At 38.4% G+C, this 27,756-nt stretch overlaps 1 protein-coding gene across 3 annotated transcripts; it reads right to left on the bottom strand.

Moving 5' to 3' along the window:
• Nucleotides 1–205: 205 nt before the first annotated feature.
• Nucleotides 206–26,102, bottom strand: LOC308505366 (uncharacterized protein). Of its 3 annotated transcripts, XR_013994529.1 has the most exons (6): nucleotides 26,045–26,102; nucleotides 25,122–25,288; nucleotides 21,137–21,263; nucleotides 11,893–11,985; nucleotides 4,194–7,503; nucleotides 206–1,675 (listed from the first exon to the last, which is right to left on the bottom strand). XR_013994529.1 is itself a non-coding variant. In XM_081067458.1 (5 exons), the coding sequence occupies exons 2-5, from the start codon at nucleotides 25,134–25,136 to the stop codon at nucleotides 4,745–4,747; spliced, it is 2,994 nt and encodes a 997-aa protein (XP_080923584.1). In that variant the 5' UTR covers nucleotides 25,137–25,288; nucleotides 26,045–26,102; the 3' UTR covers nucleotides 2,048–4,744. The 3 variants fall into 3 exon arrangements, 2 of the variants coding, with proteins under 2 accessions (XP_080923584.1, XP_080923585.1); XM_081067458.1 differs by lacking the exon at nucleotides 206–1,675 and having other exon boundaries at nucleotides 2,048–7,503; XM_081067459.1 differs by lacking the exons at nucleotides 206–1,675; nucleotides 11,893–11,985 and having other exon boundaries at nucleotides 2,048–7,503.
• Between the last annotated feature and the right edge of the window lie 1,654 nt (nucleotides 26,103–27,756).

The raw sequence follows: 27,756 nt of genomic DNA, 5'->3' as shown, positions 1-27,756 counted from the left end.
ACTGAGGTGTGATATTAAAGGGAAATCTTTTCCACACTCATTACATACATAAGCTTTCTGCCCTCTGTGAGGTCTTTGATGTACTCTAATGCTTGACTTATCAGTGGAAGTTTTACCATATAACATATGACTTTCATAGAGTTTTTCCCTTGGGCGCGTACTCTGATGTACTGCAAGGCTTGAATTCAAAAAGCAACTTTTTTTAAAAAAAGATTTTATTGGGAAAAGGGGAACAGGACTTTATTGGGGAATAGTGTGTCTATCCAGGATCTTTTTCCAAGTCAGGTTGTTGTCCTTTCAATCTTTGTTGTGAAGGGTACCGTTTTAGGTTCAAGTTGTTGCCCTTTCAGTCTTAGTTGTGGAGGGAGCAGCTCAGCTCCAGGTCCAGTTGCCGTTTTCTATTTGCAGGGGCATAGCCTATTTGCAGGGGCATTGCGGGAGTCGAATCGGAATCCTTGTGGTTGAAAGGACGCATTCCAACCAACTGAACCAACTTAGCCATTTGGAAGCTCAGCGGTAGCTCAGCTCAAGGTGCCGTGTTCAATCTTAGTTGCAGGAAGCGCTGCCCACCATCCCTTGTGGAAGTCGAGGAACTGAACTGGCGATCTTGGGGTTGAGAGCCGACTGGCCCATGTGGAAATCGAACCGGCAGCCTTTGGAGTTAGGAGCATGGAGCTTTAACCGCCTGAGCCACCGGGCCGGCCCTCAAGGAGTAACTTTTACTACATTGATTATATTGACAGGTTTCTCCCCTGCATGAATTTTCTGATGTACGAGGGAAAATGTCCAGGAAAAAGCTGTGCTACATTCATAATTTTTTCTTACCTGTGTGACTTCTGTGAGGTAAAATGAGGAATGACCTCCTAGAGAAGGACTTTTGACATGCATTCCAATCATAGTGTTTTTTCCTCCAGTGAGTTTTCTTTCGGATACTGTAGGCTGACTGAGAACTGATAGTTACATGTCTTATTATCGCAAGATAGCTCTCTTGTGTAGTTCTCTGTTGCACATTAATGCCTGAATTGCAGCTGAAGTTTTTCTCACACTCAAGAATTTGTCTTCCAGTGTAAGTTCCCTAATGTTCTCTGAAATCTGTCTTTTGATCACGTTTTCGCTCTTCTGTAAGTTTTCTGAAGTTCAGCAACCCCACTGAAATTGCTCTCAGTTGTATTACATTTATCTTCAAGAAATTCAGTGAGTCTTCTCTGGGTGAATACTTAGAGACAACAACCGCTGATTCATCACATGGTTTTCTTAAAAGTTCATAATAAGATCTCTTTTGTGTGAGCACTCTTCTGTTATCATGCAAAGCACTACCACGTTCATCATAATCAAGACTGTCCCAAAGTAAGTTCATCCAAACAACTAATAATTAAAAATTGCACATTGTGATTGTATTCTAAAGACTTGTCTCCAGTGTTTCTTCTCTCATTTCTAGTATTGGAATGAGAGGCATTAAATTCATAAGTCTCCTTTTTTGAGTCATTATGTACAGCCAATGGGTAGAAACCAAAGCATATGGGCCACACAGTGTCACATGTAGAGTGTTTTTCTTGAAGGAACAATGTCTGTGCCCAGATTAAATGGTTTTCCTGAAACTTTCTCTTGCTCCCTAGTCTATGGTCTCTTGGTGGTGAATAAAACTGCACATAAATACTTGGTTTTCGTGGCTCTTCTGTAAAAGATCAAGTCGACAGTTTTCTATAAATGTCAAACTTTAAAAATCCCTTATGAAATTTAACACATATTTAATGCAAAAACTCTTACACACATATACCCTACTGTATTTTTAAGTTTCATTTCTTGCTATGTCTTGCAACACTATACTAATTCAAAGTATATATTAATTATACTCAATTTACTTGGGATATAGGAGGCTTGCTGTAAGTAGAAAAGGGGAAAAGAAATTGGAGGTGCATATCGTACGTACTTGGGCATTTTGAAATGCAACTTTTAAACTTGGGCTAAAAAATAGGAATGATGGATTGGGAACATTAGGATTTCAAGAAACTTGAGTCTTGCAAACAAATAAAGTCAGAGAATAGTATTAATTCAATAACAACAAAAATTTATTAAGGGATTTTAGGAGTTCCAGCAGAGAAAGGGATTGGATGGAAAAGATTATCAGCATCTAGGTTCTTAAAGCATAAAGAGTAGATCAAAATGGTAGGATGTTCATAAGTGTACATGCTCCCATTTGGAGGTTCCCCTTTTTCATTCTACATATCAATACAAAATAAAGGAACAAATTTCTTCATATTTAAAGAAATACTCCTAAAACCCAAGCTCCGATTCTCCTGGCTGTCATTCTTCAGATCACAAATGACCACGAGGAAGTATAAAAGTAACTGGAGAAAAAGCCATCTTTCCACCTGTATTTTTTCATTGCTCCATTCTGGCTCTGGTACTTTGGTTTTCATTACGGTGTTTCAAAAGTAAACGTTTGACATCCAAATACTAAGTACCACCCTTTTAATATGTTTACTCATCTTCTTCAAACTAGTTTTAACGCTATGCCATACTTAACTCGGCTGATTGATCCTGGGAAAAAACAAACAAAAAAGCAGAAACACAATATAAAGGGTCAGCCTGGTGGCTCAGGTGGTTGGATCGCCGTGCCCCTAACGTGGAGGTCACGTGTTCAATTCCCACATGGGCCACAGACCTGTGCCTTCTAGAGCTAAGATTGTGAACAACAGCTCTCCCTGGAGCTGGGCTGCTTGTGAGCAGCCGGAGGTTGGCGTGAGCTGCCTGAGAGCTGCCGTGTGCTTCCGCAGGCTGCTGTGTGCCACCATGACCGGCCGGTGGCCAGTGAGAGTGGCCCGCAGCAAGCGTGAGCTGCTGTGTGCCACTGTGATCTGTTGTGAGAGGCCAACTAATGACTAACACCCGACTGCCTCAGCCAGGGGGAAGCACAAGGCTCCTAATACCAGCATGGGCCAGGAATCTGTGTCCTACACTAGACTGACAAACAACAGCTTGAACCAGAGTGCCGGGGAAGACAGAAGAAAGGGGGAAAAAAACTAATTAAATTATAAAAATCATTGAATCTCTATGTATTTCAAAATAATGAAATGCTAAATAAACTGTTGCTTATTAGATAGATCTGGGTTCATCTATTTTTGGCTTCTTGTCACAGGAAAGCTAAAAGGCAGATTAATATCTGTCAATGAATGTGTCTAGTACATTACTAAAGCCTATGCTTTTGAAGATTGCAAAGTATGTTCCTGGATTTGCCAGTGGAAATGCTAATTCCTTGCTTTAATTATCAGTATAAAGCTCTGAAGGTTTGGGATTCTAATTAATGTGAAAAGACATGATGAAAGTCTTCAGGGAAGTTTTAAGGCATGGGAATACACTTTTGGAGAAAGTGTAAGAAAGTAGTTTGTCTTAAGCATGGTTATTTATGAATGAGTGAGAAGAGACAAAGTAAGGAAGTTTAGGTTTGTGAGAAAAAAATCTTGAGAGAATTTTAAACGGTTTAGCTAAATGCGATTAAGTAAAATTTATAAATCAAAAGTAAACTGGCACAAAAATAAAGTTTTCTGATGCTGCTAAATAACACAGTTTGTTAGACTGATATTCTGAAAAAATTTTCTACCTAAAAATCAAAGTTATATGCATCATCAATAAATTTCTACATTTTATATTGATTAATTAGGTCTTTGTTTACTCAAGAAAACGAAATGTAAGAACTAAGTTTTGCTAATAGTTATGCAAACTTCTGTATTTTACGAATGCAAGAGTTCAGGTGCCCTTCTCGGCATTAAGAGTATAGACCCGCACATGTAAGTTAGGCTATTGTTTTTCCTAACCTGTTAGCATATTATGGTGGTTGTACTGCAGTATTTCATCCCTGATAAAGATGCTAAGATCCTAAAAGAATGTCAGGGAATATGTTTAAATGTCTTTAACAACCAAAACATGAAAAATGAGCAAAAGTCATACTTTCAAAGAAGAAAAGAGTTCCACACAGTCATTCTTGAACCCTGACTCCTTCCATGTGCTACTCTCCCATCAATAAACGGAAAGAACAGCAAGGAATATACAGGATGAAAGTGTATTCATGCAAACAACAGCTTTTCTACATTCGTTACATTCGTAGCATTTCTTCTATGCATGCAGGCTCTGATGTATTATGATGGTGACTTCCAAGGAAAAATTTACCAAAATTCATACACAGAGTATTTTACCTGCATGAATTATGTCATGCCCTTTGAGATATGACATGAACATGAAACTCTTCAAGATTCATAGGGTTTCTCTCTTGTGAGTACTCTGATGTTTTCCAAGTGTTGGCCTCCGCCTGAAAGTTGTTCCACAATCATTACATTGATAGGGTTTCTCCCCAGTGTGAGTTCTCGGATGTACTCTGAGATTGACATGGATCAAAGCTTTCCCCCATTCATTACATTGATAGGGTTTCTCCCGAGTGAGTCCTATTACGTTGTCAAGAGTTATCTTCTGGCTTAAAGTTTTACCACATTCATTACATTGACAGTGTTTCTCCCCTGTGTGACTTCTCTGATGTTCTCTGAGGGCTGTCATATATGTCAAAGCTTTCCCACATTCACTATATAATAGGGTTTCTCCTGTGTGAGTTCGCTGATCTATTCCAAGAGCTGACTTCTTGTTGAAAGTTTTACCACATTCATTACATAGATAGGGTTTATCCCGTGTGTATTCTCTGATGTACTGCAAGGTCTGTTTTGTGTCTGAAAGTGGGACCACATTCAGTACATTCCTAGGATTTTTCGTCTGTGTGAGTTCTCTTATGTTTTCTGAGGTTTGTCGCCGAGGTGAAAGCTTTTCCACACTCATTACATTTATACAGTTTCTCTCCTGTGTGAGTTCGCTGATGTTTTCCAAGGTATGACTTCAGGGTAAAACTTTTACCACATTCATTACATTGATAGGGTTTTTCCCCTGTGTGAATTCTCTGATGTTCTTTGAGGGATGACATGCAGGTGAAACCTTTTCCACACTCATTACATTTATACGGTTTCTCTCCTGTGTGAGTTCGCTGATGTTTTCCAAAGTGTGACTTCACAGTAAAACTTTTACCACATTCATTACATCGATAGGGTTTATCCTCTGCGTGAGTGCTCTGATGCTCTCTGAGTCGTGATAAGGAGATGAAAGCTTTTCCACATTCATTACATTGATAGGGTTTCTCCCCTGTGTGAGTCTTCTGATGTCTACTAAGATGTGACTTCCGGCTGAAAGTTTTACTACATTCATTACATTGATAGGGTTTCTCCCCTGAGTGAGTTGTATGATGTAGTGCAAGACTTATCTTGTGCTTGAAAGTTTTACGACATTCATTACATTGATAGGGTTTCTCCCCCGAGTGAGTTCTCTGATGTATTCGAAGAGGTGACTTCTGGTTGAAAGTTTTACCACATTCATTACATTGATAGGGTTTCTCCCCCGTGTGAATTCTGTGATGTACTCCAAGATCTGACTTGGTTTTGAAACTTTTACCACATTCATTACATTGATAGGGTTTCTCCCCTGTGTGATTTTGTTGATGAATTCGAAGACCTGACTTCTGCCTGAAAGTTTTACCACATTCGTTACATTGATAGGGTTTCTCCCCCGTGTGAATTCTGTGATGTATTCCAAGATCTGACTTCTTTTTGAAAGTTTTACCACATTCATTACATTGATAGGATTTTGCCCCTGTGTGAATTCTCTGATGTTCTCTGAGACGTGCTAAGGAGACGAAAGCTTTTTCACATTCTTTGCATTCATAGGGTTTCTCACCTGTGTGAATTCTCCCATGTTGTGTGAGCAGCGATTTGTATGCAAAAGCTTTTCCACATTCAGTACATTCATATCGCTTCTCCCCAGTGTGAGTTCTCCGATGTACATTCAGATAAGATTTCCCGAAGAAAGACTTCCCACATTCATTACATTGATAGGGTTTCTCCCCTGTGTGACTTTTCTGATGACTTTGAAGATTTGACTTCTGCGTGAATGTTTTACCACATTCATTACATTTATAGGGTTTCACTCCTGTGTGAATTCTCTGATGTGCTACAAAACCTGTTCTGTACTTAAAAGTTTTCCCACATTCATTACATTGATAGGGTTTCTCCCCTGTGTGAGTTCTTTGATGTTCCCTGAGGCGTGACAAGCAGGTGACAGCTTTTCCACACTCATTACATTTATACGGATTCTCCCCTGTGTGACTTTGCTGATGTTTTCTAAGGCCTGACTTCCAGGTAAATATTTTACCACATTCATTGCATTCATAGGGTTTCTCCCCTGAGTGAGTTCTATGATGTTCTGCAAGACTTATCTTGTGCTTGAAACTTTTCCCACATTCATTACATTGATAGGGTTTCTCCCTTGTGTGAGTTCTCTGATGTTTTCGAAAAGCTGAATTCCGGCTGAACGTTTTCCCACATTCATTACATTGATAGCCTTTTCCCCCTGTGTGAGTTCTCTGATGTTTTCTGAGGTCTGAAGAAGAGGTGACAGCTTTTCCACGCTCATTACATTTATACGGTTTCTCCCCTTTGTGAGTTCGCTGATGTACAACTAGGGTATCTTTCCGGGAGAAAGCTGTCCCACATTCATTACATGCATGAATTTTTTCACCTGTGTGACTTCTTTGATGTAAAATAAGGATTGACCTCTTAGAAAAGGATTTTTGACATTCATTACACTCAAACTGTTTTTCAATCACTTGAGTTGCCTGCTGTGTATCAATGGGTGACTGAGCAGTGAAAGTTTCCTTTTGTGTATTATTATCACAAGGCAGCTCTACCGTGTGAGTCCTCTTTTGAACATCAGTGGCTGAATTGTAGTTGAAGTTTTTCCCACACTCAAGTGGTTGCACTCCAGTGTGAGTTCTCTGATATTCGCTGAATTGTGGTTTTGGACCAAAAGTTTTCTCTCTTCTATCAGTTCTCTGAAGTTGAGCAACTCTCCTGAAACTGTTCACAATTTTATTATGTTTATCTTCATGAAATTCACAGGGACTCTTCTCTGTGTGAATACTGGGAGAAACAAGGGCTGATTCATTACATAGCTTTCTTCCAAATTTATAATAACGTTTCCCTTTTGCGTATGCACTATTCCGTGTAATGAAGACAGGTTTATCGTGCAAAGCAATACCATGTTCATTACATTCAAAAGACTGCCCCAAAGAAAATTCCTGCAAATAACTGGAAGTTTGCACATTTTGATAGTAATGAAAAGATTTCTCTCCAGTATCTCTTCTCTCATTTCTAGTATAGGAATAAGATGCATTACAGTTATCATACTTCTTTTCTGACTCATTATGAAGAGCCAACGGGTAGAGATCCAAGTATGTAGGCCCTACACTGTCACATATAGAGATCACTTTTCTTGAAGGAACAATCTCTATGCCCAGATTACGTGGTTTTCCTGAAATTTTCTCTTGCTCTGCTCTGTTGGTGGTGAATGAAACTTGACATAAATACTTGTCTTGATTTTCCTGGCGCTTCTCAAAAAGATCAAGTTGGCAGTCTTCTGAAAATGAAAAAGTTAAAAACATTATTTATGAAATGTAACATTCTTAATGTAAAAAGTCAAATAGATATATGCCCCATAATGTATTTCACAAAATCCAGGTTCTTAAACTACCAAATGCAGATTAAAAAGATAGGATACTGACCAGTCCACATGTTCCATCTGGACGTTGCCCTTTCTCATTCTACATATCAAATCCAAAATAAGTTTATCATGTAACAAATTTCCTCATATTTAAAGAAATAATCCTAAAACCCAAGCTCTGATTCTCCTGGGTGTCATTCTTAGGAACACAAATGCTCAAGAAGCGTAAAAGTGACGGGAGGAAAAGGTACCTTTATACCACAATGGGATTCATTGCTCTATTCTGGATTTCGTACTTTAGATTTCACTACTGTTGTTCAAAAGTAAATGTTTTTTGACCAGGAATCCTAAATTTTACGTTTTGAATATGCTCACTCATGTTGTAAAACCAGTTTTAACACTTCCCCAAATTTAACTCTGCTTTTCATACACTTTTTGAACATACCTGGTATCTACCAGTTGTGAAAACCTTAGGATCAAACGTTTTAAATTCAACAAAATACTATGCAAGTGGAAAATGAGGATGTCTGCGTTGTGAGAGACCATTTTCATCTTCAGTTGGTAATATTTGAAGTAAAGACACCGTAACAAAGAGGTTCAGCCGCCCTAAATGAGGTCATCAGGATGAGATATCAAGGCCTGAATTACAGGGATGGATGTCACAAGCATGGTGGGAGTTATTGTACAGAAGAAGAGCACATAAAGAGGACAGAGGTCAGAGACAAATTAGGAGGAGAAAGAGACTAGGAAACATTTATTCACTCAAATATCCATTATATGCCTATTCCTATTCCTTATTGTGATTGAGGTACTAAGGATACAAAGTTATACCACGACAACGAAATGTGAATAAGCATTCAGGGAAGCACAGACAAAAGTAGGATCAAATCCAAGGAGGGAGTGAGCTCGGGAATCATGATTAGTGCCATCACAGGCAGCAGACAATGTATGGGAGGGAGTATAGCCCTGTGAAGTTTTCAAATGGGACACAAAAGTGGAGATTCTGAAACATTATTTGAGAAGTGAAAAGAGCTGATGAGTGCTTAGGAAAAAAATGAAACAAGGGCATAGATGGACAGACTGCTGGAGAAAAGAGAGCCGCTATAAATAGGGCGCCGTGAAAGGACAGATACAGAAAATGATCACAAGGTCTGAATTCTTCATAGAAACAACACATTTGTGAGGAATGTATATAGCAAGTGTCTCCCACTCATTCCTCTGTTCCTTCCCAGCTTTTAGAACATGGAAACCAAAACAAATGCACATAAATCCCTTCCGTACGAACCCACAGCAAATTGAGTTTTGTGGTAGAGTATAAAGCTGGGGCACAATGCCTCTTTTCATATAAATGCCTTTTGCAGCTTTCTACACTGTCATCCGGTTCACGAATCAGTTGTCATTAAAGCATGCATTTGTTTCTGGACTCTACTCTGTTTCAAAGCTCTGTAATTATCCCATGCCAGTACCATTCCGTGCTACTTACAAGAGATTTACAATATATCTTTAGTACCTGTTAGAAAAATCCAACACCATCTCATTCTTCAAGTATGTTTATACAACATGGGTCAGAATTCAGAATTTTATACTGTCCCAATCTAAGAACATGATATATCATCCATTTAATTAAATTTCACATTGCTTAAAAATTTTCAAATATTTCCATATTTTATGCAGATGTATTTCTAAGTATATTTCCATTGTAACTTCTTACATGACGCGTTCTCACTACTACAAGCACAGGATAACTATTACATGGATTTTATTTATTCTTTTCATTCCAAGAACCATATTTCGGCTTTTATTTAATTTATACTATTTTGTATTTCCAATTAATCCGTTTATATATATATATGTATTTTAACAAAATTAACTACTTCTGTTTTGCTTAAGTTTTCTCAAAAGTCCTTGTTCTTCGAACTTTCCATTAAGTGATGCTATACCCATACTCCAAAATTGTGCACAATAAAGGGTAATCTCAGCAGGTTTGGTGTTTCACAACCTGCACATTCCAAAGAATCGACTGCTCTCTGACAAAGACATGGGTGATGACTTGTAAGCCCATTAAACATCCTACCTGATAATAGTGTCTTTACATAGCCGGGGGCTTAGGTCAAAATGAATACTTCAAGCTAACACTGGATTTATGGTTGGGGCCTTGAGCTTCCCCGGACGGGCTACATGCTGAATAAATGAGGTCAATTATGCAGGTGGTCCGGCCCAACATTACCGACCTTGGACACCAAAGCTCGGGTAAATTTCTGTGCGTGACAATACTTCATGTGTGCTGTCATACATCACTGCTGGGAGACTTAAATACTTTCTATACAACTACACCGGGAGAAGAAAATAAGTTTGCATGTAGTCTCTCTTGGATTCTTCCCTGTGTGACGTTTCCCATTGCTAATTTTATCTGTAACCTTTTGTTATAATAAACTCTAATATAACACCTTTACTGAGTTACCAGATCCCTCCACACACAGGTTCACAAATACATTTTATACTTTTATAATTTTGATAATCCCTTGATCAAATAGATATTCCAAAAGTTTTATGCATTTTTAATTTAAATATGGGGTATTTTATTCTCATACTGTCTGTAATTTCTAGTTCTACTAAATTAGGTTGCTTTAGGGGCTTAATGTTTTCTTCTAACCCAATACAATTATGCTGTGTTAATCCACTGACTCTTCAAACAAAGCTTATACTATATTTTCAGAGTACAGAGCTTAAAAAACACATATCAATTTATATTATCATGTCATAAAATATGCTATTAATATCTAGAGCAGGGATCAACCAACACTTATGTACAGGGCACGATGGTGAATGTTTTAGTCATTGTAGGCCACATCATATCAGTCAAACTATTCCGCCATTTTGTTGTACCACAAAACCAGCCATAACAATACGCAAACAATGTATTCAAAAAACTTGTTATTTATAACAACAAATAGCTAGCTGCATTTAGCTCAAGTAACATAACTTACCAACTCTTGACCTAGAATTAGTTGTCGTCCACTGTATCTTGTTTGAAATCCAAGTGGTGTATATGCAAGGTCGGACAATTAAGTTCGTGAACACCTCCTAAAAAACTGCCACATACCTCATTGCTGAATATCACTACTGACCTACAAAGTACTCCCCTTCGGAAGCTATGCACTGACACCAGAGCCTAGTCTACCCATCAAAGCAATTTTGGAACTCTTTTTCTGGAATGGCCATCAAAGCTGTCATAGTATCCTTGATGTCTTGAATGTCACAAAATGACTTCCTTTCAATATTTCCTTCACCTTCATCAGGTAAAGAAACAAGTCACCAGTGTACAGATAAGGTGAATAGGAAAGGCGTTCTGATACCTTTATTTGTTTATTGGCTAAAAACTCCCTCAGAGACAGTGCGGTGTCAGCTTGTGCACTGTTGCGATGCAAGAACTCCTTCAGCACCATTTCTGCACACACCTTGCTCATGCCAAGATTTTCAGTTCAGATTTTCTTGACTGTTTCTCTATCAATGTTTGCTTGGTCTGATATGCTACTCCCAGTAAGCCAACGATTTTGACGCACAATTCAACAAATTTTTGCAATATTTTCATCAGTTCTGCTTGTGTCTGGCCAACCTGACTTCTGTTCATGAGTAATGCGTTCTCTCCTCTCACAAAAGCATTGAATCCATTTGTACACTGCTGTTTTCTTCCTGGTATTATCCCCATAAACCTGGACTAACATGTCTCTCATTTCACTTCCCCTCTTGCCAACTTTAACAAGAAATTTAATGTTTGTTCATTGCTCTAATTCTCCCTCACACATTCTTGCAACAGCGCACAAAAACATGCAACAATAACAATGTACGACACTCAGCAAGACACCACCACACGTCGACACAAATACGGTTGTGAGGCACTTATATACCGAAATTATGAAACCTTAGTGAGCTGTTTGTACAGTGCTACCAATTTAAGCACATGGTGTCAAGTTCGTGAACTTAACTGTAAGACCTTGTATCTCTTCTCTCTTTTGCCGTGCTTTAAAATTCCATTTTAGTTAGCATTATAATCTTCCTCTATATTTAACTTTCTATTGGTTAAATAAAAACTCATTCTTTGATTTCTCAGGTATAAATGATACACTGTTGCCTAATGGAAAAGATAAAAATAGGTAACGCTGTATCCTTTCAATTTACATCACCCATACCCACATTTTATTGAATCTACTTGGATCTTAACTTCCAAAGGTGCCCAATGTTGAACTGATCCCATTTTGGATTTAGTTTTCCAGGGATGCCTTCTACCAGTATTCTAAAACTCACCTGGATAACTCCCATTTAGAAATTTGTCCTCCACTAACAATGGGTCTTCTTGTTCCAACTGGAAGATCACTTCTGGTTTTATAGAACAATACCCTGTAAATGGGAAATAATTTAGAAGATGGTGTCACTTCATGGACTTTGATGATTCTAAATGTTTAGGAAGATGCAGCTTTAAGAGTGGCACAGAAACAATATTCACTTGACCACTTCTAAGGGGAGGTGTAAGACAGAAATATTTTCAGCTGCTCAAAGGACATCTCCTTAAACCCCTAAATCACAAGCCTCAATAACATTAAATTCTAATAAAGGTTCATATTTAGTAGCTACAGTGAGAGAGAGACAGAGAGCAAGAGCTATGGAAATCTACAGAAGGGTCCTTTCAATATTTGATTGCATACTAATTTGTGGTGACTTGTGTGGAAACTACCTAGGGGTGGGGAATTACCATAAAAAAGTAGAATGAAAAATCGCCTAGGGAAACACAGAAGTGGGAAGTTTCTGTTTCCAGAATAGAGAGGCAAAGAATCCTCAGTAGGATTCCTCATAAGCAACCATAAAGGGCACAAGGTAGTGGGGTAATGACATACTCTTAACTACTCAAAGAAAAGGACTATCAGCCAAGAATCCAGGAAAATGATCTTTTAAGGTAAACATCGAGTGAAAATATATCCAGATAAACAAAAATTGAGAGATGTTTGCTGGTAGTAAAGTCGCATGACAAGATACAATAAAGAAACTTGTCTTGACTGATTTAAAAAGTAATTGTGTACAATGAGTACATGTGTCCAATGTTGGGTTTCTAACACACACACACGTGTTTTTATCTTTCCAAGAAAACCATAAAAGAGGTAGGAGGGAGTCAAGCTATACTAGAATAAGGAAATAATACCAAATCATAACACAAATGCACAATAAAAAATGAAGAGAAACAAAAATTAACAACATAAAACATATATAACAAAACATAACCCCTAACAATAACACAAAAGTAGGCGTAGGAAGAAGAAACTAACATAGGAGGAACGTGTCTATACATCTCTAAAATTAAGTTAACTTGATGTAGATCTGGTTAGTGCAGCTGTATATGGTAAACACTAAAGGAATAACTAATTAAATGGACTCTCAAAAAATGTTGTGAATAAAATCATTACACTAAAACGTTACATGAAAAAATCTTCACGTACTACAAAAGAATAGGGAAATAGACGAGAAAAATACATGACACATGTAGAAAACAAAATGCAAAATGGCGTAGAAATATCCAACCATATAAGAAATACCATTACATGTGAGCAAACTAAACCATCCAGACAAAAAGCAGAGACTGTCAGATTGATTAGGGAAAAAAAAGAACAAAAACAAGCTCCAACTGTATTCAACTATACGTGGCCTAAGGAAAAACACATTAAATTCAATGATACAACGATGTGGAAAATAAGAGGGTAGCAAGAGACATTCCATGCAAACAGCTATCATATGAAAGCTATAGTAATATGAAAGAAAATATACTGTAAAATACGTTATTAGAGATAAAAAGACATTAATATTTATAATGGCAAAAGGGTAAATCCATCATGAAGATATTGTAACAATTATAAACACATACACATCCAATAATTGAGTCCCAAAATATATAAAGTTAAAAGTCGCAAGTGAAAGGAAACATAAACTATTAAACAGTAATAGTTGGACACTTCACTGTCACACTCAATACGGAGAGAGCAGCTAGGTACAAAATAGAGGATTTGAACAGAAGTATCAGCCAACTAAACCTAACAGACATATATATACAACACACCTCACATAACAGGAGCAAACGTCAAATTCTTCTAAACTGCACATAAAACAGTCTCCACGGTTTTAGACACAAAACAAACTTCAATAAATTTAAAACTACAGAAATAATACAAAGTATCTTTACTGGCCCAATAGAATGAAATCAGAAACCAGTAATGGAAAAAAATTTGGGCAATGCACGAATATGTAAAATTAAACACCAGTCTCCTAAATAACTAATGCATTGAAGAGGAAATTGCAAAGGAAATTGAAAATACTTTCTGGTGACAGAAAGAGAAGGCACAACATACCAAAGTAGCAGTATGAAGCAAAATCAGTTTTTAAAAGGAAATTTATGGCTATAAACAACTTTATAGTTGACTCTTCAACAATGCAGGTGTTGGGGTGTTGACCCGTGAGCAGGTGAAAATCCACATATAAATTCTGACTCCTAGAAAACTCAGTTATAACTCGTACACTTGGGGGGTTGGCTCCAGGATGATCCCATCCATTGGACACTAACATCTACAGCTGCTCAAGTCCCTTATATAAAATAACATAAAACAACGCATACCGTCTACCCTCTGCATCCATGAACTGTGAACCACAGACTCAAAATACTGTTTTCAATCTATACTTGGTTGAATCTGTAAATGCAAAACCCAGGGATGTGCAGGGCCAAATGTATATTTATAGAAACAATATATGTGTATAAGTGGACCCGAGCAGTTCAAACTCACGTTGTTCAAGGTCAAGTATATTAAGAAAGAAGATCTGAAATCCACAACCTAACGCTTACATCTTCATGCGAAGGAAAAACAACTACAAACTAAACCTAAAGCAAGCAAAGGAAACAAACACTGAAGACTGGATTAGAAATTCATGAGAGAAAGAATACAAAATCAAAGTAACCACAGTTGGTTCTTTGAAAAGATCAGCGAAACTGACATGAGGCTTGCCAGCTATCAGAGCTAAACATCAAAAATGCACACAAACTATTTGCTAAGGAAATGCAAAACAGAATTGGCCCCAATAAAGACACACCCAGACATAAAACAGTCAGACATCGAAAAATTAAAGAAAAATTTAAAAAACTGTGAAAGCAGCAAAACAAAAGTAACCTTAAATATAGGGGAAAAACAATTGGAACAGTGCCATCTCATGACAAAGCACAAGGGCTATACGAAAGTGGCACAATGATCCAAGTGCTAAAAACTCTTAACCCAAAATTCAAAATGCAGTGAAAATACCATCAGGAATGAAGTGCAATCAAGACATTCTCAGATGAAGAAAAACGTACACATTGATCACCAGCAGGACTACCCTAAAAGCACAGCTACAAAAATAATTTCATAGATTTTAAATGTCTAGGGATCTTAAACTATCGGGAAAAAGAGTGAACAAGACAACAAGTAAAAAATATTAAGTATAGAGGTCCTCTCATACCCGTAGGAGATAGGTTCAAGAACCTCCAGTGGGTGCATGAAACTGCAGACAGCACCAAACCTTGTAAATAGTATGATCTTCCTATACATACACACGCATGACAAAGTTTAATTTTTAAAATAGGCACAGAAACATACTAACAATAACATAATAAAAGAGAACAATTGTAAGAATAAACTATAATAATAGTTATGTGAATGTGGTCTGTCTCTGCAGGCAAATCACAGATAGAAGATTTGTTCTTACTGTGTACATCGTAGAAATTTCAGCATGAGTTATTTTTATCTTTTTCTTATGAAGTCAAGAATGTTTACCTTTTCACTTAAATGTACCACTTTATGGCTTCTCTTTGGCATATCCGAATTGTCAGCCACTACTCCTGCGCGTTAGGCCATTATGAAGTAAAACAAGGATGATTCGAACACAAACACTGCAACACCCTAACAGTCGAACTCAAAACCGAGACGGCTACAAAGTGACAGTAGCGTACTGTGTGGAGACACTGGACAAAGGAATGACTTATGTCCCACACAGAACAGCCAAGATTTCATCACACTACTTCCTCAGAATAATGCACAAGTTAAAACTTATTGTTTGTTTCTGGAATTTTTCCATTGACACTGTGCAGACCTCGGTTGACCGCAAGTAACTAAAACCATGGAAAGCAAAACCATGAATGGGGGGGACTACGCTACATGCAACAGGTATTCCTTCTCTACGTTTTCTAAATTCTTTCATGGTGGAAGCAGCATTATAACTGTCTAATATAATTATGAGTATGTGGAGAGAAAATGTTTGACAAAGTTACATTATAAATTAAGGAAGGTAAAAGGAGGTACACTTCACTCAAACTAATAAAATATGAATGCTAGCAGCCTGTGAAAAGTTATATAAAATGGAATTCGTAGAGAAAGCACTAAAAATAACTATACAAAAACCTCAAAGCCACTTTGGGCAGATCAAAATGGAATTCTGTAAAATTCTGAAGTAGCCCACAGGAAGGAAAAAAGAAATAGAAGAAAATAATAAACAGTAGACTTAAGCCCTAACATATTTATAATTACATCAAATGCAAAAGATCTAAAGACAACTTGTAAAACACAATTAGATGGATTTACAAACAATCTGACTATATACTGGCTGCAAGAAACTCACTTCAAAGTAATGATGTAAGCAAGTTTAAACGTAACACACCATGAAAAGATATACCGTGCATACATTTAAAAAAAAAGCGGCTGGGGGTCTATATTTCTATCAGATAAAGGAAACTGACCAGAAAAGAATATTAAGAGAGAAGGAGAAGGACAGTATATAATGATTAAAGGAACGATCCACCAAAATGACATGTCAATATGAAACATGTATGTAGCCACAACAGAGATTAAAGATACATGAAGCAAAAACCAAGAGAATTAAAAAGAGAAGTCAATAAATCCATAATTATAATCAGACCCTTCAACATCCCCTTCCGGCTACTGATAGAACTAGACAGAAAATAAGCAGATACACAACTTAACAAAACCATCAACCAACATGCTCAAATAGACATGTATAGAAAAGTCCACGCAGTAACAGCATAATACACATACTTTTCAAAACTCTACGTAACATGTACCAAGATAGCCAATATCCTGGGACATTAAAAAAACCACAACAAAAAAGTAGTTTAATAAAAATGACCACATGAAATCAAAGTAAAAATCAGCTACAGAAAGTTTTACAAAACTCTCCAAAGATTTGGAAGTTAAACAACACATTTCTAAGGTCTTTCAAAGAGGAAGTCTCAAGAGAAACTAAAAAAAATACACTGAACACAATGAAATGAAAACAAGACATATCAAAATTTGTGGGAGGCAGCTAAAACAGTGCTGAGATAAAAACTGATACTACTAAATGCTTACATTAGAAAACAGGAAAATTCTCAAGTCAATAATCGAGCATCTATCTCAAAAAATTAGAAAAAGAACAAAATGAAGCCCAAATAAAGAGAAAGAGGTAAATTAAAGCCCATTCATGATAAAATTCTCTAACTTACCTAGGACAGAGAATTTCCTCCTCTTGATAAAGAAAACTTATAAAAACCGTATAGTGCACATCATATTTAAGTAAGAAACACCACCAGTTCTATTCGATCTCTTGTAAAAATAGTACAAATCAGTGAACTCAATTTATAAGTATTACCATGACAAAAAGTCTTGAGACGTTACATCTAAAAATGTCCTTTAGTGGCTGGCCCGGTGGCTCCTGCGGTTAGAGCTCCATGCTCCTAACTCCGAAGGTTCCCAGTTCGATTCCCACATAGGCCAGTGGGCTCTCAACCACAAAGTTGCCAGTTCAATTCCTCAACTCCCACAAGGGATGGTGAGCTCCACCCCCTGCAACTAGCAACTGGCAACTGGCCCTGGAGCTTAGCTGCACCCTCCACAACTAAGACTGAAAGGACAACTTGAAGCTGAACGGCACCCACCACAACTAAGATTGAAAGGACAACAACCGACTTGGAAAAAAGTCCTGGAAATACACACTGTTCCCCAATAAACTGCTGTTCCCCTTCCCCAACAAAATCTTAATAATAAAAAAAAAACTTTCAACAGGTTAGAGAATTTCCTGAAACTGATAAAGTTCAGTTTTAGAAACTAACAATTGATTCAGTTAATTATGTCACGGTGAAGAATGAATGCTTTACCTCTAAGATTAGAAACAACACATAAGTATATTCTGTCACCACTTGTATTCAATGTTACATTGAAGACCCTAGCCAGTGACAGGGGGGAAAAAAGGCGTATAGTTTAAAAATAAAGAAGTAACATATCTTTATTCAGATAATATAATTGTTCATATAAAACATCCTTGAGAAGCTCCAAAAGATCTGCTACAAAAAGAATAATAGTTACAAAACAACGAATATAAATAAATCAACTGGATTTCTCTACACTTCTAAAAAACAACTGGAATTTGTAGTTGTAAATTAGAGGCCATTTACAGTATCATCAACTTAATATAACGTATTTAACAAAATATGTGTAAAACATACGCAGAGCTACAACTCATTGCAAACTAAAAAGGTAAAGACCTAAATAAAAGGGAGAGATACACTATCACTTAATGTATCAGAAGATCCATGTTATTAATACGTAAATCCTTCTGGACCATTCTGAAGACTCAAGACTATATCAACCAGAATTCCAAGCAAAAGTCTTGAAGAAATTGACTCCAAATTCTAAAAATTATATGGAAATGACAAAGAATGTATAATCAAAATAATTTTCAATATGGAAACATATTTGGAGGACTAAATCCTCCTTATTTGTTAAGTTTCCAGACAGTTACAGAATCAAGAAGGTGCGTTTCAGACTCACAGAACCATTAAACAGAATAGAGTCCAGGTACAGAACTACAGACATGTGGTCAATTTGTTTTCGACAAAGAACCAAAGCCAACTCAATGGAAAACTAATAATCCTTCCAGCAAATGGTGTGACTATAACTCGACACAGATGTAGAAAAGAGAACAACAACTCTTATTTCACAGCACATAAAAGAAAATCACTGGCAGTGAATCAACGTCCTACATGTAAAATTATAACACATCTTCAAGAAAACAAGGGAGGAAATTTTAGTGACCTTGGATTAGGCAAAAAAATATTTAAAAAGACACAAAACCCATGAAATACAACAAACAATAAAAAAAACATCAAAAAAACAAACGATATCTTAAAAAACAAAAAATTCTGCTGTTCCAAGACACTGTTAAGAAGAAATAGCAACAGATAGGCAGAAAACTTAGAAAATATTTCTCTAATCATGGTCTTGTATAAAGATTATATAAAGTACTCTGTCAATTCAATGTAACTCTTTAAAAGAAACAGTCTTCAAAAATGGGCTAAACATTTTAATAGACGTCCAGAAACAAAATCCTCCATGCATGGCCAAAAAGTGAAACAAAGAATTGGAGAGAAATTCTTCCATGGATTGGAAGATCAACATCGTTAAAATGGCCGTATTACCCAAGGCAATATGATGACTTCATGCAATCTCCATTTAAACCCCAATGGCATTTTTTCAAAGAAAAGGAAGAAAAAAATCATCAGATTTGTATGGAACCACAAAAGATCCTGATTAGCCACGTAATCCTGAAATAAAAGGACAAAGCTGCAGGGTCACATCTCCTGACTTCAAATTATACTACAAAGAGACAATAATCAAAACCACATGTTATTGGCAGAAAAACAGACACACAGACCAATGGAACAGAAATGAGAGCCTACAAATAAACCCACATACATACTGGCAAATAATTTTCAATACAGGAGCCAAAAACATACCGTTAAGCAAAGAAAGCCTCTTCGATAAATGGTGCTGGGAAAATTGGAAAGCCACATGCAAAAGAAGGAAAGTAGATTGCTATAATATCTGTCACCGTACACCGAAACTCACTCAAAATGGATCAGACTTAAATACAAGACATTAAAAAATAAAATACGTGCAACAAACCATTGGTATTAAACTCACGAAACTTGGTCTCACAGAGGATTTTATAAGTTTCATCTCAGAGGCAAGGGAAGTAAAAGCAAAAATAAATGAATGAAGCTATGTGAAACTCAAAGGCTTTTGCACAGCAAAAAACACCATCATTAAAACAAAGAGGAAACCAACCGAATCAGACGAGATATTTGCAAACAACGACTACCATAGTGAGGCCAAATACAAAATATATAAGGAACTCACATAACTCAACGACAATGACAAAAATCAAACAATCCAATTATGGTGTGGCCAATTAGCTCAATTAGTTAGGGGACGGTGTTAATAACACCAAGGTTGCTGGTTCGATCCCCGCATGGGTCACTGTGAACTGCGCCCTCCAAAACAAATGGGCAGAGAACCGAAACAGACACTCATTCCATGAAGACAAAGGGCCACCAGATACATGGAAAAGATGCTCAACTTTACTAGCTACAGGGAAATGCATATCAAAACCGCAATGAGATAGCATCTCACACCTGTGTGAATGGCTATTATCAACAAGACAAGTCTTCGAAAGTGTTGGAGAGGCTGTGGGGCAAAACGGAACCTCATACACTGCTGGTGGCAATGCAAATTGGAACAGCCACTATGGAAAACAGTATGGAGGTCGCACAAAAAATTAAGAATACAATTACCATGTGACTCAGCAATCTCTCTTCTCACTGTCTACCCAAAAAAAATCTGAAAACATTTATCCATAAAGATATATGTACCCTTATGTTTACTGCAGCATTATTCACAGTGGTCAAGACGTTGAAACAAACAGAGCATCCTTCAATAGCTGATTGGATAAAGACCTAGTACCTACATGCAACAGATTACTTGGCCACGACAAAAGTTAGACGGAAAAAGTCAAGAACCATATGATTTCACTCATACATGGGAGAGAAACTGAAAACAATAACCAAAGACAAACAGACAAAAACTCATTCACAGATAACAGTATGATGTTTACCAGAGGGAAAGGCTAAAAGGAAAAGTGTCAATGAAGAGGCAAATATCTGCTGATAGAAGATTTGACTTTGGGTGGTGAACACACAAACCAATATACAATTATGCATCATAGACCAGTACCCTTGAAACTTATATCACTTTATTAAAAAATGTCACGTCAATAATTTAATAAAATTTAAGAAAGAGCCAACTAACAGAAGAAAGAAAAATGTGTAAATAATGTACGATGCACATAAAATTCTAGAAAGGAAAAACTATTGGGATGAAACTACACCAGTGCTTCACAGAGGGCGAGGAGGGGAGAGAAAAGTAACCGCAAAGAGTCTACAAGGAAAGTTTTTGGGGTGACAAAAGTATTTTATATCATTATTTTGGTGGTAGTACTCACCTATAAACATTTTCAAACTCAGCAAATTATACACTGAGCATTACTGACGTTTAATTACTGTTAATTACACCCCAATATAAGTAATTTCAATATGAAGGAGAGAAGGAAAACAGAATTGCATTCCAGAGAAAGTGAGGCGGTCAGGTCTGCTCACCCACGGAGACGAGGTGGCTGTAGATCTCCAGCATCACATCTCTGTAGATGGCCCTCTGGGCAGGGCCCAGGAGCTGCCACTCCTTCTGGGTGAACTCCACAGTCACGTCCTTGAAGGACACTGAGGCCTGTAACAGCATATTTCTTACTCAATCACAAGGGTTCAGAAACAGGTGACATGGCAAATACCTTTGCAAACTAATTTCTATCAGAATTATTGTTAAGAATTTAGAAGAAAATTTTATAAAGGACGCCTATGATGGCCTATCATTGTGTTGCACTGCGAGGATGCTCACATAATTAGAACAAATAGTATTCTCGTGCCTGGATGGATTTATATTTATTTCTAAATTATATACCACAGACTGTCAGTTAATATACTAATGATAAAGTTTAGTGACTTGTCTTTTAGATACAGTTTTATAACTAGGCTTCCTGTCATCTTTTCCTGTGCCCTAGTGAACTGTCCTGAGCACTCTCTAGGGTACACACACCCTCTTGGAGTTCTCCGCTGGGGTGACTGGAAACCAACAGACACAAACCGATACAGGTAAGCCCTGGAGGTCGTACGCATCTTGTGACTTGGCCATCAGACACAATGCTGCGCAAGTGCGGAGAAATTTTTATTTAGGAAAATAGAGGAAACCAATTTAAGGAGCTCGAGGGCGTTATACAAAGTGAAATAAGAAAGACAAATACCAGATGATCTTTCGAAAAGAAGAGTGGACAATTATTTTGGGAATTGTTACAACAATGTTGCTACCCTTTTTTGAATTCAGAGAGATTGTGCCTTATGAATTTGTACCACCTGGACAAACACTTAACCAAGTTTACTTTTTGGAAGTGCTGAAAAGGCTGCGTGAAAACAATTCCATCATCTGACCTTTCCTCCAAAAATTCATGGCTCTTCCATCACAACAATGCACCAGCTCACGGGGCACTAAATGTTAGGGAGTTTTTATCCAGTAAATAAATCATTGTATTGGAAATCCCTCCAACTCACCTGGTGGAACCCCAAAGGACTTCTTTCTTTACCTAACATAAAGGAAATAGTGAAAGGAAGACATTTTGATGATATTCAGGACATCAAGTGTAGTATGAAAACAGCTCTGATAGCCACTCCAAAAAAGATTTCCAAAATTGCTTTGGAGGGTAGACTAGGCGCTAGCATAGGTGCATAGCTCCTGAAGGAGAGTACTTCAAAAGCAGTGATACAGTGGTACCTGGGTTTTCGAACATAATTCGTTCCAGAAGACCTTGAGAGTTCTGAAACAATCGAAAACCACCGCACGGTTTGCCCACAGAAAGAAACAAAAGATGGATTAATCCATTCCAGACTTTTTAAATCAACCCCTAAAACAGCAATTTAGCATCAATTTTACTAGCTAATGATACCATAGATCCATAAAATTTACGGCATTCATAAACCGAAATGTTCGTCTACGGTGACGTTTGAAAACTGAGATACTACTGTATTCAGCAATGAAGTATGAAGCACTTTTTCTAGAATGAGTTCGTTAACTGTCAGACCTTGCATCAGTGGAAACTACAAAGAAACAAAAAAAACACCTAAGTTCATACCAACAACAGATTGGTTATTGCCAGAGGTGAAGGATGAGGGGTAGAGAAATGGATAAACTGTCTTTGGTTTTTTAGTACTAACTCCATTTCTGAATTACGGTACTTTCAAAATACAGTGGGTTTATCAGGATGTAACCCCGTAATAAGCAGATGATCATCTGCATATATGGGTCTCTGCCCCTGGTTCCTGCCACAGGGATCCTAACACCCTTATAAGTGCCTAAGTGATAAGAGCACCTGGAGCATCATTTGTTTTAATGAGGTGACTGTGGGTGGCCTCCAGGATGGGCACTGGTCACCAGAGACACCAGGCCATAATCGCAAGCTTGGACTTTTCAGCCCTGCCTCCCACTTCCATAGAGAGAAGTGAGAGGCTCAAAATAAAGTTAAGAATTGATCATGCCTATATGATGAGTAATCCACTAAAAACCTCAAAAGTACATATCTAGAGAGCCTCTACGTTGGGTTGGTGAACATAACAGTAATGTATAAGGAGAGGCATGCACCCCAATTCCATGGGGACAGACGCTGCTGTGCTCAGGTCACTCCCCCTATGTATCTCTTCATCTGGCTGTTCATACATATAGGTATGTATCCTATACTATGTCTTTAATAAACTGATAATTGCCTTTCCCTCAGTTCTGTCAGCTGCTCTAGCAAATTAATCAAACCCAAGGAGGGGGTCCTGGGAACCTCAGATGTAAAACCCAAGGTCAGAAGCACAGGTTACAACTGGGAAATGCAGTTGGTACGTGCAGTGAGGTGGGAGCAGAGCTGTAGAACTGAGCCCTTTACCTGTGGGACCTCATGCTATCTCCAGGCAGATGGTGTCTGATGAACTAAACTATAAGATGTCTGGCTGGTGTTGCAGACACTTACTTCGGGGGGGGGGACAAAACCCACACACTTGGTGACCAGAAGTGTCAGAAGTAATGTATCCTGTGTGACTAGCAAAGGACACAACAGAAGGGAAGACTCCAGGGTTTCTCTAAATCACCCATGAGCTGAGGTAGAAGAACTACAGGAAGGGGATGGGCAGAGGGTCACAGTGAGGCAGATATTCTTCATTTACACTTAAGAGATCTACCAACGTAGAGATGGAACTATACACTGTGGTGTTGGTTGCATGATTTTGGAACATAAAAGGAAGGTCTAAAATTGATGTATAGAGTCACTACAACCACACACAAAATTAGAGCACAGTTTGAAGATACAAAGGTATACACTAAAACTTTCATGAAGAGGTAAAGGATTTACACGACCCAATACAATTATGAAAAAGCACAAGGTTGGGAAATTCCCAATACCAATTTCAAGACTTATATGAAGGCAACAGTAATCAAGGAAGTATAGTATTAGCAAAAGGACAGACACACATCAACAGACGAGAATAATGACTCGAGAAACAGAACCACAAATAATATAAAATCAAATGATTCCCCAAAGGTGTCAAAGCAATTCCGTGGAGAAGGTATATATATTCTTTGCAGCAAATGTTGTTGGAATATCAAACATGCATAAGCAAAAGTAAATAATCTTGATCTATACCTTGCACCATAAAAGTTAATGCTAAAGATCACAAACTGTAATTATAAAACTTATAAAAATAGGACAAAAAAAATCACTGTGACCTTGACTTAGGAAGATTTTTTTACATATGACCAAAAAAGCATAACTAACAAAAGGAAAAGACTAAATATTTGAAACTTGATTAAACACTTCTGCTCTTTGAAAACTACATGGTAAGACAAAAACATAGGCGAGATCTATGATCTTTAATAAACGTATTTGGTACTCAAAATCTTCACACAATAATTCCCTACAAACAACATGCAATTTGCATGAAATAAAATACAGGGGGGAAAACCATTACACAAAAGAGACAAAAGGATGAGAATCACATTCTTTTAATGAGGCTAATATAAACATACCACCAAAATTGGATGGAATACTTGAAAAAGAAATGATACGCTCACTTAACTGTGATACAGATACTCATTTATAAGTATAAGCAGAAATATCCCAACCAACTCATCGGCAAGTAGGGTGTATACAGGAAATCAACCATGAATTAATATTAGAAAATTCATTTTGCAACTCACGATCTGTGTACTTTAAAAGAAATAAGCTATAGTTTTATTTTAATGGATACAGGAAAAGTATTTAATGTAATTCAAAGTACATTCATGACTAAACTAAAATCTAAATAAAGCGGCAATTACATGGAATATACGAATCGAAGGTTATCTACCAACAGCCACTGCAAATGTCAGAGCTAATGCTAAAACTGTATTTTCTCTCAAGACTGGCTTTATTTCTACTTCTCTTTTGCATTGAATATATGGACACTTATGAACCTCATAAATCCATCACAATGCAAAGTGGAAAATGAACAAAGTGCTCACCTGAGATGCGTTCATTCTGCTGCTCTGGGGAGACTGTAGAGAACTGGAGAGGTTTGATTGGGAGGCCAAAGAAGGACCGTGCAGGGGCTTAGCACCATCTGTGCACCTGAGACGGGAAGTGGACACGTGGACTAAACCGTACAGCTTTTCATTGACTCAACTTCTCTCTGGATAAAAAACAATGTAGTTGATTTCCTGAATGATCAACATAAACAACTCAGTTACATTAAAGTACATACAAGGTAAGACACTGCTCTTTCACTAATATTTAATAAATTTTTTTCACTAATAATTAATAAAATACTCAGGCTGCATCATTTAACTTTTTTCCAATTAACACTGTTTACATCTCCAAGGAGAAAATCCTCCGAAAGCCCAGTAAAAGGAGTATAGAGGGTCTGAAGGAAAGAATATTTCATTTCAGTTTTAACTGGATTATATTTTCTCAAATGGTCCTTTCCATAACATATTTTTGCTGACTTCCCTGTGAAAGAGTGAACTGCAGTTGTTTTCCTCATGGTGACAGAGCTGGACTCTTCCCGGGCGTCTCAGCCCCAGAGCGCGTCTCTCACGCACACTCACCGCCCGCGCTGTCTGGCTCTCACGGGCCCATTATAAACGCGCTTTCCCCTCCTGCCGCTAAACCCGGGTTTTCTCCCGTCCGGCGGCTGGCGGGCCGCGCACAAGGTCCCCGCACCCGGGCCGCACCGGGCACCTGCTCCTGACCGGACTCAGTCCCAACGGCGCCCCGGGAACCCGAAGGGCCGGGTCCCCCCAACAGGTCCCGGCGGGCTCTGCACTGAAGACCCCGCCTGGGGGGTTCCCGGGTCCTCCCGTTCCCTCCTCCACAGACACAAGGCCCCACGCGCTTCAGGCTGGTCTCCAGGTCTGTGCCCAGATTCCCCACCACCCCCGCGCTCTACCTGCGAACCCCCGAACCCACGCGGAAGACCAGCTGTACCAGGCGCTGCCCGCGTGACCAAGGGCCGTGCGGAAGCCGGGAGGCGGGACTAGCGCTGTACAGGAGCCGACAGAGGCCAGAAGACCCCTTCCCAGGGCCCTGCGCGGCCGCCAATTCCACACGAGACTACATTTCCCAGAAAACACCGCTGTCACTCCTTTTCCTGAGTTAGAAATGGTTCACCTTCTTAATTTGGTGTCAAAATGTTGGTATAACCATCTCTTCTGCAGGGTTTGTATCAGAAACCGAAAACGTTAGGGGTTAAGCTTGAAGTTTACCACCAATACAAGGTGTGTTCCTGGAAAAAAAATCCCCATTAAATAAGGAAGAGCTGACCAAAAAAGACATTGGTTATAATTGGGGAAACTTGAGTGTGCACAAATTACTTTGAAGTGTAAATATAATCCGGACCTGTAAGTGACAGGACTGTGGCTAGCCATCCTCAACCTTCAGTGGTTTCCCCTGATAACTCATGATCGGCTTTGCAACCAGTATCAGGCGGTTTCAGTTTAACTCCGCTGCAATCACCAAACCAGCGAGAAGGGGAATGAGCCGGATCGCTCATTTGGCTCAGGGTGTTTCCAACATAGCGACCATTACGGGGACTGGGAGGCCCTTACCTCCATCAGCTAAGTGAATATCACGCTAGAAAGCCAATAGTGAATGTTCCCGACCAACTGGCAGGCAAGCAGTGATACGCAAATCGCCGCAGATAATGAATTTCCCCAGGGAACTGGAAATACGCATGTACAGAAAATTAAACTACTACTTCAGAGGATGAGCCAGTAAAAGTTGCCACAGAGGAAGAGAAAATATACATGATCCAACGATTATGGGTTGTAGTAGAATTGGCCATTTTAAGATCTGGAGTGCTATTTGGGGCATACTGAAAATATTTTCCCCTGGTATTAGTGACCTTTGAGGAGTTATTAAGGGGCCAGAAGTAGTAGAAGCCAGAACAAGTTTATCTTAAGACTGAGAAAAATAGTTTTACACAACAGGGGGAAGCAAGCCCATATGCACTGGTTAAGAGCTATGGAAAGGAGCCGACGGAGAATAAGAGGCCAGAAGAGCGGGTGGCGTAAAATAGTAGGATTAATTATCGCTTATCTCCTTGCTTTTTAAAGAAAAGCTTAGGTCCTTCTGTTGGCTCACAAGAATAGGTGTCCTCGGTGCCTTCAGATGCTGTCATTTCTTGGGTGGAGTCTGGCTCAGAAGCAAGCTTTATCCGAGATACAGGTGTATCCAGGAAGGCTGTTCAAGAGTTTGACCGCCGTAAGTTTGTTAGGAGAACGTGATGGGCCCAGACAGAGGGATGGAAGAAGTTTATACTGTTGGGAAGTATTTTAAGAAAGACCCAGTGTCCTGGGTTAACTTTTGGATGTTCAGATCACATTATGGAAGACTCCGGAGCTAGGAGAAGGGTGTTAGCATGAGAATGAATTTCTTTGAGGGCCTGGCCTAAAGAGGAGACATATGTGGCTAAAGCATTAAATTCAGGATCTGGCAGCAGGTCTGTTGATAAGAAAGGCCTCCCATAGAGAAGTTCCAATAGGCTCAGGTGACTGTCCAAGGAAGGACTTATCCTGAGAGTAAGGGGCGCTAGAGGTAAAAGCTGGGTCCAGGATGACTGGAGCTCCTGGGTGAGCTGAGTGCGGTGTCTCTTGACAAGCA

This window comes from Rhinolophus hipposideros (genome assembly GCF_964194185.1).
Source record: "Rhinolophus hipposideros genome assembly, chromosome: 11".
NCBI classification, from domain to species: domain Eukaryota; kingdom Metazoa; phylum Chordata; class Mammalia; order Chiroptera; family Rhinolophidae; genus Rhinolophus; species Rhinolophus hipposideros.
Note: the sequence above shows the minus strand (reverse complement) of the source record. Positions and strands in the feature narration are given on the sequence as shown.